The sequence below is a fragment of the Piliocolobus tephrosceles genome, chromosome 18 (assembly GCF_002776525.5).
Source record: "Piliocolobus tephrosceles isolate RC106 chromosome 18, ASM277652v3, whole genome shotgun sequence".
In the NCBI taxonomy this organism is placed as follows: domain Eukaryota; kingdom Metazoa; phylum Chordata; class Mammalia; order Primates; family Cercopithecidae; genus Piliocolobus; species Piliocolobus tephrosceles.
Window position 1 is genome coordinate 59,327,103 of NC_045451.1, and position 16,684 is coordinate 59,343,786.

Below are 16,684 nucleotides of genomic sequence, written 5' to 3' on the forward strand. Positions count from 1 at the left end.
TCGTAGGGCTCATCTTTTTGGTGTTCTCCGACATTCCTGTACTTGGACATTTATCTTTTTTTTTTTTTTTAATAGTGATAAAATATACTTTTATTTACTTTGTTGAGTCAGAGAGTTGTAAAAAAAAATTATTGCTAAAGTAGATATCAGGCAAAAACAGAAAGGTGCTTTAGAAGTCCAGTTACCTTGGAGTTTATTTAAACTAAGAGAAAAAAGTCATAATGTTTTCATGCAATACATACTTGTTTCTTTAAATAACAATTGTGTGACAAATAGCAGAAGGAATTAAGGAATGCTGCACTTGTGATCCATACAAAACACCAACATTTTAGGTTGTACATAATTAAAGAAATATCTGAAATACTTTTTAAAACACTGTAGTAGCTAATACATAGAGGCATGCCGTGGGTGGGCACAGGAATGCAGTTTAGAAAAGAAAAAAAAATCACATAGGAACTACTCAATTTCTTTAAAATCACTAAGCAAGAAAAGCAACATTGAACTTTCATACTGATTTTACACAACTTCTATACAATACTTTGACTTAAATCCAAGAGCAAAAGTTAAGACTCTCCTCCTCTATTTTTGGTAAACAACTGCATGGTAAACTTAGATGACTCTTCCCCCGGGATTTTACCTGGGAGTGGCCTTTTTACATTTTTATTTAAAAGAGGGCAGGTTTGGCACTTTTATACTGATGTCACCAATGTTAATATTTCTTGGGATCTCAGGAAGATTCATATTCTTTACAGCTGACACAGCACGGGCTGGAGCTCCCGCTAGGCCAGCCTCAGATTTTTCCAGCTTATTTTGTGCATCAATTTGTGTAACAATCTCATTCATGTTTGTCTCCAATACCATTCCCCCATCACCATTTCTGCAAGAATATTGTGAACCTTGTCTACATGGAAAATCAAATCCAGTTCACAGACATTTTCAAAACATTTGTCTAATGTTTCCACAAATACTTGAATTAGATCTAAAATGCCAAGTTCACTTTCTGAGGAATCCACACAGAAGACAAAATATAACGTTGCGTAATGTCTATAAATCAGTTTGTTGTCAGATCCTCCAATTAATAATCCTCCTTCTAGGAAATTACAAACATTTTCATCTCTCTTAGATACCAAATGGAAAGTCTCCCTGATGATTTGCTGTTGTGTATCTTCACTGTAGGGTTGGTAGAACTTGGAGAGCCGCGGCTTCCCGTGGTTGTTGACGATTAGGATCGCCTTGATCATGGCTGTGCCGGGCCGACCGGGTGGGCACTGGGGGCCAGGGCGGGGGCGGGCGCACGAGCCGGACATTTATCTTTTTCTCAAGTTTGAAAAGTTTTCTGTTATGATTTCTTTGAATCATCTTTCTACCCCTTGTTCTTTCTCAGATCTTTGAACACCAATGATTTTTAGATTTGGTCTTTTGAGGTAATTCTCTATATCTCTTAGGCATTCTTCATTTCTTTTCATTCTTTTTTTCTTTTTCCTCCTGTGACTGTGTATTTTCAAATAGCCTGTCTTTGAGCTTGCTAGTTCTTGCTCTAGTGAGCTTAGCTTTATCCATTCTGCTGTTGATAGCCTCTAATGAATGTTTTAGTTCAGCTAACATATAGCTCAGTTCCAAGATTTCTGCTCGATTTTAAAACATTATTTCAATCTCTTTGATCCATTTCTGAATTGCTTTTCTGTGTTATCTTGGAGGTCATTAGGAAGTGACCTATAAGTGGCATATATAAGTGACATATAAGGAAGTGATTTTAGTCTCTTACAGTTACTCTAATACATACATTTAAAACAATGGCCAAAGCAGCAATTGTTTTGTAATGACCCCAGGAGTCATTATTTACCCAAATAGTACTTTGGTAAATTATAAAATGAATGGACACAGGAACACTTAAGTAGAAATTAAATCAATTTGGAACACACAAGGCTGCTAACTTTTGTACTGGAATCCAATGGCAGACGAGTCTTTCTTGGGGTGGAAGGACTCCATGATTTCACAGAACACTAAGTATGAACACCAATGGACCATTTCAACTATCTAACAACCAATGGAAGAGTCAGTTGGTCTCATCCCAGGTGCCAAAAGCAACAGACAGGCCATCACAATTTGGCTTGTTCACCTTGTAAATACATGACTTTATTTCTGCTTAAGTCATTCATATAAGGAAGTCTAATCAATACAATAAAATATAGCCCAACCAAAGTCTCATGTCATGTTTTATAGACATGGGTATGTGAAAACCATGAAGGTGCTAATGAAAAATAGAAGCATTTTCTTATTATCATATTACCATGAAACTAAATCTGTGTCCATTCCTAGAAAGGAAACTACATTTCCTGTCTGAAGAATTAGCATAGGCCTACTCATTCTCTGCAAAGATCCTTAAAAAAATCAATTTTTACTTTAAAAAAAAAAAGTGTCTGTCTTTAGATTATGTGTCAATAATTCTTGAAGTGATTATTTAAAAAATGTTGGTACATGGGAAAAGTTCACATTATGGAGTACAAAGAATCAAAACTGATCTCTCCAAAATGGATTTTCCTCCCAGAAAAATGCACAAGACTTTGAATCACTTAAGAAATATGAAGATCTGTAACAAATGAACAGTTGACATAGAGCAGGACAGCATTTACTTCTGGATATATAAGGAACTTAAGAACTTATTCTTGTGAAAATCACAATGATTTTCTGAATATTTCACCAAATAGTTGGTGGCAAATAGTTTGGCAACACATATATAGAAAGGTGATTTATGCTACACATAAATGAAAGGCAAACACAAACACAATTGATGTGTTTTATTATATTACAATAATTTACACTATTCCGATACCCACATGGAAAAATTCACAATTATAAAGAGTGAATGTTTATAATTTTATAATTATAATTATAATTCACTATATAGTGGATTATAAATAGTTCTATTAATTATAATGTTCTATTATAATAGAATATTACAATATTCTATAAAAACTAAAAGCTAGAACAATAAAAAGCTATTTAAAACAGTCTTTTTACCACCACTATTTGCATAATTTCCAGTAAAGACTTAAAAGCTGTGTTAGTCTGTTCTCACACTGCTATAAAGAACTACCTGAGACTGGTAACTTATAAAGAAAAGAGGTTTAATTGACTCACAGTTCCACAGGCTGTACAGGAGGCATGGCTGGAGAAGCCTCAGGAAACTCATAATCATGGCGAAAGGTCGAGGGGAAGCCAGCACACCTTACATGGTGGGAGCAGGAGGAAGAGAGAGAGAATGGGGAAGTGCTACACACTTTCAGACAACCAGATCTTGTGAGAACTCACTCACTATTGTGAGAACAGCAAGGAGATATCTGCCTCCATGATCCAATCACCTCCTACCAGGTCCCTCCCCCAACATTAGGGATTACAATTCAACATGAGATTTGGATGGGGACACAGAGCCAAATCATATTAGAAGCCTAATACATGTATGCGTATCTTTTATGGATTAAAATTTTGTACATTTAAAATTATATTTTAATATTGTGGCATGAAAAATATAAATTAAAATATTGTACATTTAAAATTATATTTTAATATTGTGGCATGAAAAATATAAACACCAGTGCAGTATGTTTATCCTTAGTCAAAGTTAACTAGTTTAGGGTTTTAGAAACTTTTCCAGGTAAAATAGAGTCAAGTATACTCAAGATCACCATCCTACAGATTCCTATTTATCAAACCTGGCAATCTCAGTGAACTGTGATTGCACCACTTCACTCTAGCCTGGGCAACAGGCTAAAAAATACCCAAAACCAAACCAAACAAACAAAAAACCCACACCTGGCTGTCTACTTCAATTCGTCAGTGACCCCCAGGCCTTTCTTTGAACTTGACAACATCACTCCCAACCTTAGTTTTTACACTAAAAGAGAGAGAGGAATAGTAATGTGAAGCATTTAAAACAAAAATGGAACCTGCATCTTTAGAATGTAATTTTTGTGCTTTAGAGTTTTCCTTTGCCTATTGGTTCCTAAATATAGACTCTGCATTTCAGTTCCAAGAACTGACTTAGAAAAATATAGAATGTTTTAATGTTTGTTTTAGATATATTCTTTCTCATAAGTCTTAGAAAAGGAGCAAAAAGAGACGTAAACCTCAAGCTGTATCTATAGCAATATCAGTCAATATGACCTTTTTTTTTTTTGAGAGGGAGTCTCCTTCTGTCACCCAGGCTGGAGTGCAGGGGAGTGATCTCAGCTCACTGCAACGTCTGCCTCCTGGGTTCAAGTGATTCTCTGGCCTCAGCTCCCGAGTAGCTGGGATTACAGGTGTGCACCACCACTATTTTTAGTAGAGATGGGTTTTCACCATGTTGCCCAGGCTGGTCTTGAAGGCTGACCTCAAGTGAACTGCCTGCCTTGGCCTCTCAAAGGGCTGGGATTATAGGTGTGAGCCACCACACCCAGACCAGCCAGTGTGGTATTATTTTTACTAACAAATTATCCAACTTGATTATACAAAAAGTGTATACATACGAAATACATACTACATACAAAACAAAAAACATAGAGACAACAAATGAAAACTTTATACAAAATACTTGATTCCATCAGTATTTAACTTTGTATTGTTTTGGCTGGAAGACTCTTCTCTGTGTATTCTTTTCTGATGTTAGGGAATAGTCACATCTATGTAGCATAGCTCATGCCTGTGATCTCAGCATTTTGGGAAGCCAAGGAGGGTGAATCACCTGAGGTCAGGGTTCAAGACCAGCCTGGCAGACATGGTGAAACCCCTGTGTCTAGTAAAAATACAAAAATTACCCGGGCATGGTGGCAGGTGCGCCTGTAATCCCAGCTACTCGGGAGGCTGAGGCAGGAGAATTGCTAGAACCCAGGATGTGGAGGTTGCAATGAGTTGAGGTGGCAGTGAGCCGAGGTGGCACCATTGCACTCCAGCCTTGGTGACAGAGCGAGACTCCATCTCAAAAAGAAAAAAAGGAAAAAGAAAAATAGGAATGAATATGTGTGTGTGGGGGAGGCTAGTGACACAGCTAAAATACACATATGTATACAATTTAGCAGTGACATATTATCTGAGTTAATTTCTTTTGCTTGTTTACATTTACCATTAAGTGGTCCAGAATACAAAATATGGTAACAGAGAACTCAATTTTATACTTACTCGTTGGTGCAGTTACCAGAAATAAAAACTTGCATCCTAGGAATGGGGAGGTATGGAAAAAAACTTTTTTTTTTTTTTAACTTGGAGATAACACATTGAATAGCTGTCAAAATTCAAATCGACTAGTTTTGAAAAACTTGAAAAGTGTGTTCAAATGAATAAAAAAAACAAAAGAAACCCATAGTTGCCTAAGAGTCTTAAAAATTAGAAATTTAACACTTTCATCAGTACACCACCATTTTGGAATCAGAACTGGTCTGTTTTTTTTGTGCGCCTATACTTCTGGACTGTGAACTTCACACACGTTTCTCAGTTCTTCCCACCACTTAGGTGGGACACGATGGCTGGAGTGGGCTAGAGTTGGGTATTCCCCTTCCTCCACATGGAAGGCGGAGCTGGCTGGAATTGGATATTTCTCTTCCCACAGGTCTGTTAAGCTCTGTTAAATAGTTTCTCCTGAGGGGTGGACCTTATTCATAACTGAGTGCTCTGGCATCTTTAAAAATGGTTCCTTTTACCTTCTTCCTGCAGGAAGTATGAGGAGATTTTTCTCCAATATTCACTGTGAGAAACTGGTCCTGCTCCTGGAGGCAAATTCACAAAAGCTCGGAGGCCCTGATGACGGAGTCCCCCCAGTTTTTAATCTCTGAGGCTTGTTGGCTCTGGGCCTCCAGCCATTCATCGGTGATGTTCAGGTTTCCCTACCTTGGCACTGCTTCCCATGGAGGTTTGTGCTTAGGGGTTTCTGCTCCGGCAAGTCACAGTTCTCTGCATTTGCCTGCTGGTCTTTCCAGTTTTGGGGGCAGTGGTTTGCCTTGTGACCCCGCCTCTCTGATGGGTCTCAGAAAAGCTGTTGATTTTTAAGTTTAAGTTGTTTTTACTTGTTAAGACAGAATAGCAACTTGCAGCTAGATTGAAAACCAGATGTCTTCTAATAATTCATTTTTTAAGTTCACAGATTTGGACTACTTCCTTTATTGTAATCTAAATAGAATAGTTTGTAGTGATCTTCAAGGATATTATATGTGGAATCAGTTGCAAGTTTATATTCTACAAATGTATGCCGAATATTTTACCATCTTTAAAGTTTGACTCTTTCTTTTTCTCGTAATATCAGTCATACCACACTGTCAGGTCTCCCTATGTAGTGTCCCTCGCATTTCATTTCATTGGCTTTACTCTGACTCCAGTCTCTTACGGAAGAAAGTCAATACTTCTGAACCCAGCATTCAAGGCCCTTTGGATTGGGCCCTGTGGCAGTGGTACTCAGCTGTTCTCTCTCGGTTCAGCCTTCACTCTGTACTCCACCCTGTGAGGATGGGCTGTGGCTGTGTAGGCGGCATTTCTCCTCTGTCAGTGCAATCCCTGTTAGCTCTGTCAATGGGGAAGCTACAGGGAGATTGCAGACCTGGGGGAGGAGAAGGGACTTGCTGCTTCCTGTCTCCTCCTGGTTCTTCTGAGTGTAGCTCCAGCTTCATTTCTTCACCCTGGCAGCTGCAGTTTCTTCCTGTAGCAGCGAGTGAATCCAATATGCCAATTTTCCCAAACTTGAAGGACCAGCCTGACTGAACCTTCTTAGAGACAACAGCCCCTCCTGGGTTCCAGGTATGTGGGCTGTTACATTTTTAAAAATTTTAAGAATCCTTCTTCACCTTTTCTGCCAGCCCTAGAAATGATAGCTGTTTCCTACAGTTGCTACCTCCATGATACCTTAGAATTTTCTTTTTACCTTTTCAGGTACTTAGTTAACAATATTATACTTATTAATAGTTAACAATTCATTATATTAATTTTCTCTGTTGAAATAATTGATGTGGTTTCTGTCTCTTGATTATGGCCTCACTGACAGAGGCACCAGACCACTGCCACAATTGTAAATGATTTCCCAAATCAGATCCTCTGCTTCAATGAGAAAAGTCTATTCTTTCCACATGCCCCTAAGTGAGCTTTTCCCTTTCCCAACTTTGAAAAACTTGCTTATATCCCCCCTGACCTACAAAAGCTAACTTTTGCCAACTTCTGCCAATCTGAATCCTGTCTTCCAAAGTCCAGGTAAAACCCCCAGTCTTTTCTTTTTTCCTTTTTTCTTTTAAGTTCCAGGATACATGTGCAGAATGTGCAGGTTTGTTACATGGGTATACATGTGCCATGGTGGTTTGCTGCACCTATCAACCTGTCATCTAGGTTTTAAGCCCCACATGCATTAGGTATTTGTCCAATGCTCTCCCTCCCCTAGGCTCCCACCCCTTGACAGGCCCTGGTGTGTGACGTTCCCCTCCCTATGTCCATGTGTTCTCATTGTTCAGCTACCACTTATGAGTAAGAACATGTGGTGTTTGGTTTAGTTTGCTGACAATGATGCCTTCCAGCTTCATCCATGTCCCTGCAAAGGACATGATCTCATTCTTTTTTATGGCTGCATAGTATTCCATGGTATGTATGTGCCACATTTTCTTTATCTAGTCTATCATTGATGGGCATTTGGGTTGGTTCCAAGTCTTTGCTATTATGAACAGTGCTGCAATAAACATATGTGTGCGTGTGTCTTTATCGTAGAATGATTTATACTCCTTTGGGTATATACCCAGTAATGGGATTGCTGAAAACCCACAGTCTTTTCTGCAGCTGCCCCTGACCATTCCCAGTACACAATTATTTCTTCCTTGCCAAGGTGACTCATTTGATGCTTAGTCCCACACAGACAGCCTTCCTCATGCCCACCCCCTCATTATGTTAGAGATATGCTGTACTCCATTGGTTTGTTGGTAAGTCAGTTGCTGAGAACTCCAAGTGCATTTTCCTATAGGAATAATCTTACACATGGTGGTTAAGGCAATGCCAAAATGGTACACATTTCTAGGCTGTTCCATATAAGCCCATTTAACTCACGGTGGAACTGAATTGTAAAGATTCAGGACTAGAACCTAACAATAATATGTAATGTTATTATTATTTTTTTGAGAGGTTTGACACAGGATCCCATCTCATTATAATGCCCTGCCCATGAGAATAGGGCATCTTTCCTTTGATGAGCACTCAGCAACTGTGACTACAGCTCCCATCAGATCTGCTTGGGAAAGGAAAGCTAAAAGCCCTGGTAGGCAGGGGCTGCTTGGATGCTCGTTTATTTGAGTCTTGACGTCAGGGACTGCCTGGACCACCTAAAGGTCAGCAACTTTCTATGTGATATTCCTTTCTCCTAAGCCTGCTAGAAGGGCAGGACTGTACCTTATATTTTAGTTCTTACACTGTGCTTAGCACAGCACCTTGAGCATAATAGGCCTAGTTTTCCCCAAATATGCCTCCTGCTGCTGCACAGCCATTTTGTCTCTATGTAACCATGTAACCTTTTTTTTTTTTTTTTCCCAGCTACTTAAAAAAGTTCCTCCTCTAGGCCGGGCGCGGTGGCTCAAGTCTGTAATCCCAGCACTTTGGGAGGCCGAGACGGGCGGATCACGAGGTCAGGAGATCGAGACCATCCTGGCTAACACCTTGAAACCCCGTCTCTACTAAAAAATACAAAAAACTAGCCGGGCGAGGTGGCAGGCACCTGTAGCCCCAGCTACTCGGGAGGCTGAGGCAGGAGAATGGCGTGAACCCAGGAGGCGGAGCTTGCAGTGAGCTGAGATCCGGCCACTGCACTCCAGCCTGGGAGACAGAGCGAGACTCCGTCTCAAAAAGAAAAGAAAAGAAAAAAAAAAAAAGTTCCTCCTCTGTTTTCATTTTGTTTTCCTTCAGGATATAGCAGTAGAGGTATCTGAAAAGGAGAATCTAGTTCTAAGGTAAGAACAGCCTCCTACCGAACATGCAGTTAAACTCATTTTCTCTACAGTTAACATCATTACAATTGGGATTTGAATGGACACTTAAACCCAAAACTTTTGAGGGAGTTAAAATGATACAAATGGGTTTAACTGCAGGTTCAGTAGGCAGGTTATTGGGAGTGGAAGAGGGGAAACAGGGCTGGAGTTGCCCTCAGCTGGAATGTCCTTCTCCCAATCTGATACCTACTGGTCAATTTAATGGTATAACAGAAGCATAATGGCTTAGGAATCAGTCAGACCTGCATTCCAAATGCAATTCCATAACTTTTTGATGTGAAACATTAGGTAAGTTACTTAATTATTTATTACTTTCCTCATTTATAACATGGTGATAATAATTCATGGAGTTATTTTGAGGAACAAAAAACATAATATATAAGGTATCTGGTATATAGTCTGGCATATAGTAGATATTTTAGGTATTCAGTAAGTGTTAGTTCTTTTTCCCTTTCTTGAATTTGAATTTAAAAAGGCATTTCTACTGCTATGAGAACTGTGAGCCATGGCCTGAAAAGAAGACAAAATAACACAATATGAGGTTTTGAGAATTATCTACTACTGGAACTGTGAACCATGGCCTGAAAAGAAGACAGAATAACACAATATGAGGTTTTGAGGATATATATACAGTGTTCTTTCTATTCTTTGTTCCTCTACCTGCCTTTTTTTTCAGAATTCTAAACTTTAGTAATAACTCATAAGAAGGCTAGCGTTAATTCATAAAAAGCTATAATGCTATTTTTTGTAAGTATATTAAATATACACTTTATGTAGTCTCAAAATCATTCCTGTCTGAAATAATATTTGCCAAATGAAAAGAGCGCAATAACTTTTGAACAAAAATGGTCTTTGTCTTTCTTCCTAAGTAGAGTGCTCATTTAAATAGATTTATCTGAAACTAGTTCTTAAATTACTTTTTAAAAATTAAAGCTAGCACTGGTGAGATTGCAGAGAAAAAGGGACATTTATACACTGTTAGTGAGAGTGGAAATTTATACACTGTTAGTGAGAGTGGAAATTTCAACCTTCGTGGAAAACGGTAAGGTGATTCCTGAAAGACCTAAAATCAGAATTACTATTTGACCCAGCAGTCCCATTATTGGGTATATACCCAAAGGAATATAAATCGTTCTGTTATAAAGACACAGTCATACATTTGTTCATTGCGGCACTATTCACAATAGCAAAGACATGGAATCAACCTAAATGCCCATCAATGATAGATTGGATAAAGAAAATGTGGTACATATACACCAGGGAATACTACACAGCTGTAAAAAAGAACAAGATCTTGTCCTTTGCAGCAACATGGATAGAACTGGAGGTCACTATCCTAAACTAAGTAATGCAGAAACAGGAAACCACATACTGCATGTTCTCACTAACAAGTGGGAGCTAAATGATGAGAAGACATGGACACATAGAGGGAACAACACACACTGGGGCCTAAGAGGGTGGAGGGTGGGAGGAGGGAGAGGTTCACAAAACATAACTAATGGGTAATAGATTTAAGACCTACTTGACAAAATAATCTGTACAATAAACCCCCACGACATGAGTTTGCCTATATAACAAACCTGCACATGTACTCCTGAACTTAAAAGTTTAAAAAAATTCATAGTATTTTGATAGTTTTCAATACTTTGCTGGCTTGAGGAGCAGTTCTCAGGCAGTAAAACTGCTGATGTTGATTCTACTTAAAAGGACAATTCTTTGACACTATTAATGAAAGCTCTTGTATATCCACTTTACCAGAGGCTTGTCATAGCCAACAATTAATAACTACAATTTGTGCATTCCTGTGTATAAAGGGATTCTTGAAATATTTAATAAATTATTAGATTGAAGATCAAAAATAAAATTAAAGTTAGCATTATTTAGTAAATCAGTTTTTAATCATAACCTTATTTTATCCTATAGAAGCAGATAATATTTAGGCCACTTTAATGTGATATAAATATATATGTATATCAAATTTATTATTTTTTTCTGTGTAGATGTGGTACTTCTTTATTTTTATTAGTTCTAGATATACATACTCTATAGTTTAATTTAATAGATAAGACTTGCTTTAGGCCTTGCAGGTACAAAATACTTCCCATAAATTCTACTTACAGATTAGTTTGGGTTACACTGGCTATTTTAAAATACAAATGCCCTGTTGGACAGTAAATCCCATTTACCTTTTCTATTTTTATTTTTTTAGACTTTTATTTTAGGTTCTCGGGTACACGTATGGGTTTGTTACACAGGTAAATTGCCTGTCGTGGGGGTTTGGTGTACAGATTATTTCATCACTCAGATGTTAAGTATAGGACCCAGTAGGTAGTTTTTCTATCCTCTCACTCCTCCCAATCTGCACCCTCAAGTAGGTCCTGGTATCTATTGTTCCTTTCTTTGTGTCCATGTGTACTCAGTGTTTAGCTTTCACTTATAAGTGAGAACATGTAGTATTTGATTTTGTTTCTGCATTAGTTAGCTTAGGATAATGACCTGTGGCTCCATCCATGTTGCTGCAAAGGACAAGATCTCATTCTTTTTTGTGGCTGTGTAGTATTCCATGGTGCATATGTACCACATTTGGTTTATCCAATCTATAACATTGATGGGTATCTAGGTTGATTCCATGTATTTGCTACTGTGAATAGCGCTGCAATGAACATACACATACGTGTGTCTTTATGGAAGAATGATTCTATTCCTTTGGGTGTATACTCAATAATGGGATTGTTGGGTTGAATGGTAGATCTGTCTTAAGTTCTTTGTGAAATTGCCAAACTGCTTTCCACAGTGGCTGAACTAATTACATTCCCACCAGCAATGTAGAAGCATTCCCTTTTCTCTGCAGGCTCACTATCATCTGTTATTTTTTGACTTTTTAATAATAGCTATTCTGACTGATGGGAGGTGGTATTTTGTTATGGTTTTGATTTGCATTTTTCTAATGTTTAGTAATGTTGAGTATTTTTTCATATGCTTGTTGGCTGGTGGTGTGTGTGTCTTCTTTTGAAAAATGTCTGTTTATGTCCTTTGCCTTTTAATGGGGTTATTGGTTTTTTGCTTGTTAATTTAAGTTTCTTATAGATTGTGGACATTAGACCTTTGTCAGATGTATAGTTTGCAAATATTTTCTCCCATTCTGTAGGTTGTCTGTTTATTCTGTTGATAGTTTATTTTGCTGTGCAGAAGCTTTTTAGTTTAATTAGATCCCATTTGCCAATTTTTGTTTTTGTTGCAGTTGCTTTTGGCATCTTGGTCATGAAATCTTTGCCAGGGCCTATGTCCAGAATGGTATTTCCTAGGTTATCTTCCAGGGTTTTTACAGTTTTAGGTTTTACATTTAAGTCTTTAATACAACCCGAGTTGATTTTTGTATATGGTGAAAGGAGGGGGTCCAGTTTCCATCTTCTGAATATGGCTAGCCAGTTATCCCAGAACCATTTATTGAATAGGGAGTACTTTATCCATTGATTATTTTTGTCAACTTTGTTGACAGAAACAAAGCTGGTTGTAGGTGAGTGGCTTTGTTTTTGGGTTCTCTATTTGGTCCCATTGTTCTGTGTTTCTATTTTTGTGCCAGTATCATGCTGTTTTGGTTACTGTAGCATTGTAGTATAGTTTGAAGTTAGATAATGTGTTACCTTTAGCCTTGTACTTTTTGCTTAGTCTTGCTTTGGATATCCAGGCTCTTTTTTGGTTCTGTATGAATTTTAGAATAGTTTTTGCTAATCCTGTGAAAAGTGTCATTGGTTGTTTGATAGGAATAGCAGTGAGTCTGTAAACTGCTTTGGGCAGTATGGTCGTTTTAACAATATTGATTCTTCCTATCTATGAGCTTGGAATGTTTTCCCATTTGTTTGTGTCATCTCTGATTTCTTTCAGCAGTGTTTTGTAATTCTCATGGTAGAGATCTTTCACCTCTTTGGTTAGTTGTATTCCTAGTTGTGTGTGTGTGTGTGTGTGTGTGTGTGTGTGTGTGGCTATTGTGATTGAGAGTTCATTCTTAATTTGGCTCTCCCCTTGGATGGTGGCAGATAGAAATGCTGATTTTTATACATTGATTTTGTATCTTGAAACTTTGCAGAAATTGTTTATCAGTTCTAGGAGTTTTAGGGCAGAGACCATGGGGCTTCCTAGGTGTAGGGAGGTAATTGAGGTCTACCCACATGCACACACTGGCAAAGTGGGGCTGTGGGCTCCACCTCAGCAAAGAGGTGGGAGTGGAGGCTGCAGCAGGGGGAGGCTCTGGGTGAGTGGTTGCTCCTCAGTGGGGGCTGGTGTGCTGGAGCTCTCCTAAGGTCAGGTGTGGTCTGCCAGTAAAGGAGCTATGATGATGGCCCCTGGAAATCACCCTGGTTGGGCATCAGAGGCTGTGCTGCAAGTGGGTGCAGCAAGCTGGGGCCCCAGGAGAAGCCAGCAGACAGGGGTTTCTCAGATTGGACTGGCCCTCATCTCATGGGCAAGACCACTTTGCTCTGTTCAGGTCTGGCAGTCATTAAAGGCCAAGGCCACCTAAAGGAGCATGGAGAGTTTTGGGGAATGGGCATCCCCAGCCATGCTCCACTGTAGCTGTTTCTATGCCAAACCCTCTGGGTGCCATGTAGACTGGAGTCCTGCCCCTACCACCTCTCTAAGCAGCTCTCCCTACCAGCTCAAGTGTCCATGGGAGTCATGGGGTTTCCTGCAGCTAGGATTATGGCGGTCCATGGTGAGAGCAGGCCACTCCTTGCCTGTTCATCTCAACTCTTTCTCAGGAAACACTGTATTTTAAAACTCTGTCTGTGTTTTTTTTTTTTCCCTCTAAATTACGTAAGCTCTTAAGGCTTTCTTTCTTAATTTTAAATTTTATTTATTTAAATTGACAAGTGAAAATTGTGTGTATTTATGGTGTATAACAATGTTTTGATGTATGTATGCACTGCGGAACGGCTAAATCAAGCTATTTAACATATGCATAACCTCACTTTTTTGTGATGAGAAGACAAAATGTATTCTCTTAGCACTTTTCATATATGCAATTGTTATTAACTGTGGTCACTATGTTGTATAATAGATCTCTCAAACTTATTTCTCCAATCTAATTGAAATTCTGTATCCTTTGGCCAACATCTCCATCCACCCCTACACTAGTCTCTCATAACTACCATTCTGCTCTCTACTTCTATGAGGTCAGCTTTTTTAGAGTCCACATAGAAATGACATCATGCGGCTTTTGTCTTTCTCTGCCTGGCTTGTTACACTTAAGGTAATGTCCTCCAGGTTCATTCATGTTGTTACAAATGACAAAATTTTGTTCTCTTTAAAGGCTAAATAGTATCCCATTGTATATATACTACATTTTAAAAATTCATTCATCAGCTGATGGACACTTAAGTTGATTCCATATCTGGGCTATTGTCATAATGCTTCAATAAATGTGGGAGTGTGGATATCTTTTCCACATACTGATTTCATTCCCTTTGGATATATATCTAGTAGTGAGATTGCTGGATCCGGTGGGAGTTCTATGTTAATTTTCTGAGGAACCCTCCATACTGTTTTCCACAGTGGCTGTGCTAATTCACATTCTCACCAACAGTGTTCAAGGGTTCCCTTTTCTCCACATCCTTGCCCACACTTTTATCTTTTTTAAGGCTTTCAATCCAGCAAATTTTAAAATGATACACACACCTACTATGAATACTAATAAAAAATGACAAAATTTCCAGAATACTTCCCAGAAGAAAGTAAAAAACTAAATAACATGTTTTCATTGAAGCATTTTTTCCTAATATCCAAAGACTGGAAACCACACAAGTACAAGTGTCCACCAATAGGGGATTGACCATATAAACCTAGGTATTTAATATATCCACAAAATGAAATATGTGACAGCTATGGCTGACAGTGAGGAATAGTACTGGATGGGGCTGAGAGAAGGAGTGTGTTTTCTTGTTGCATTTTGTGTGATAGATGCAGCTTAATGCCACTAGCAGCTTCACCTGGTTCTGGTGGGGCGGCTGGGCCAGCTGAAAGGCCTGTTTTATAGGCAGAAGCCTCTCCTTTCCCATGGCATGGAGCTGGCCCTGCCCACGCTCCACTGCAGCTGGCCCGACCACCCCAAGGCCAAGTCTTCACAGAGCCACCTCAGATGGCTGCAGAGCACCCAGGTGCCCACCTTCTTTTGATGGATGTTACACTGATAGGAGGCATTCAGAAGTTTTCCTAGATGGTTGAAATATTAGCACAACAATTCATTTCTGTTAACTCCCTAGAGCGTGTTCCAACTGACCTTTTATAATAAGTTTTTTCCAAGTTTACAACTCCTGAGAAGGTAGAAGGATGATGAAATTTCAGAAGAAATTTTGAAATCTGTGAAATCTTAGCCTTTGGGAGCCAGTCTTTGGATACAACATTGTTACCTAAATGATATGCTGTAATCCTAAACCTCCTTTTCAGGAAGCAGGCTGGAAAAACATTCAGTGATGCAGTAGGCTGTGGAATTGCTGAAATGTAGCCTGAGTTTTGGGAAATATGTGATGTGTTAAAATAGCTGGGACCCCAGGGATAGTGATGCACCAGACCAGCTGTGGACCGACATTAATTCAAACCTCTCGACTCTGAGACACGTGGTTTCTCAATATGAACAATGTGGAAGACGGTAATTTTCTGCAAGCTCATTTTCGAAACCTGCTGTGTTTGTACATATTATTAGAGACTTATTTTTTTCACTTGTTTCAAGTGTATTCATAATTGCTCTTCGAAGCATTTTTATGATGGCTGCTTAAAAATTCTCATCAGATGATTCCAGCGTGTGTGTCATCTCTGTTGATTGTCTTTTCTCATTCAAATTGAGATTTTCCTTGTTCTTGGTATGATGAGTGATTTTCATTTACATCTTGGACATTTTGGATATTATGTTATGAGACTCTGGATCTGATTTAAATCTCCTGATTTAGGGCTCCTGTGGTTTCACATCACCAAGGGGAAGGGACCTTGCCTGTAACTGCCAAGTGAGGGTGGAAGTCCAGCTCCCCCCAGCCTCTAGTGACACTTGTGGGGGTGCTTTGTTACTCCTGGGGTAGATGGGAGGCAGGCTCCACATCAGGCTTCTGCTGACCCTGCCTGGCTGGCGGGGGGTAGGGGCCTCTCATTACTGGTGTCTGCATGCCCTCCACTGACATTGAGGGAGACGACGTGCTCAGTATCCCTGGGAGGTAGTGAAAGTCCTGGCTTCTCACTCAGCCTCTTCTGGCTCCACCCTACCCGGAAGAGGTGGGGCACCTGGGCCATTATGGGAATAGTGTACTGCCATAATATGACCAGCTCTTACCATTTTTAAAAAACTTTTCACACATACACCAAAGTAGAGAGACAAATATAATGAATTCCATGTACTCATCATCCAACTTCAACAATGATATTTTGCCAGTCTAGTTTCATCTGTCTCCCCCAAACTTGTCTTGCTCATATATTTTATAGCAAACCCTAGATATTACTTTATTTAGTAATACATACTTCATATGGAATTTTAAAAACAATAACTTCAATTCCATTATCATTTTTAGCAAATTAATTATTTCTTAATATCTTTTTTATCAGTCTTCATTCAAATTTTCATGATTATATAAAAACACTCTTTTTTACAGTTGGTTTTTTATATTGCAGTTCTCACCTTAAAGACAAACAATCGGCCGGGTGCGGTGGCTCAAGCCTGTAATCCC

The 16,684-nt window shown here is 39.0% G+C and overlaps 1 protein-coding gene across 1 annotated transcript; it reads right to left on the minus strand.

The window, feature by feature from the left end:
• Positions 1–657: 657 nt before the first annotated feature.
• LOC111539773 (AP-3 complex subunit sigma-1-like) lies at positions 658–1,295 on the minus strand. Its single transcript, XM_023207799.3, is given in 2 exon segments — positions 658–869; positions 872–1,295. Coding segments are annotated over 2 exon segments (579 nt in total). The 5' UTR covers positions 1,242–1,295; the 3' UTR covers positions 658–660.
• Between the last annotated feature and the right edge of the window lie 15,389 nt (positions 1,296–16,684).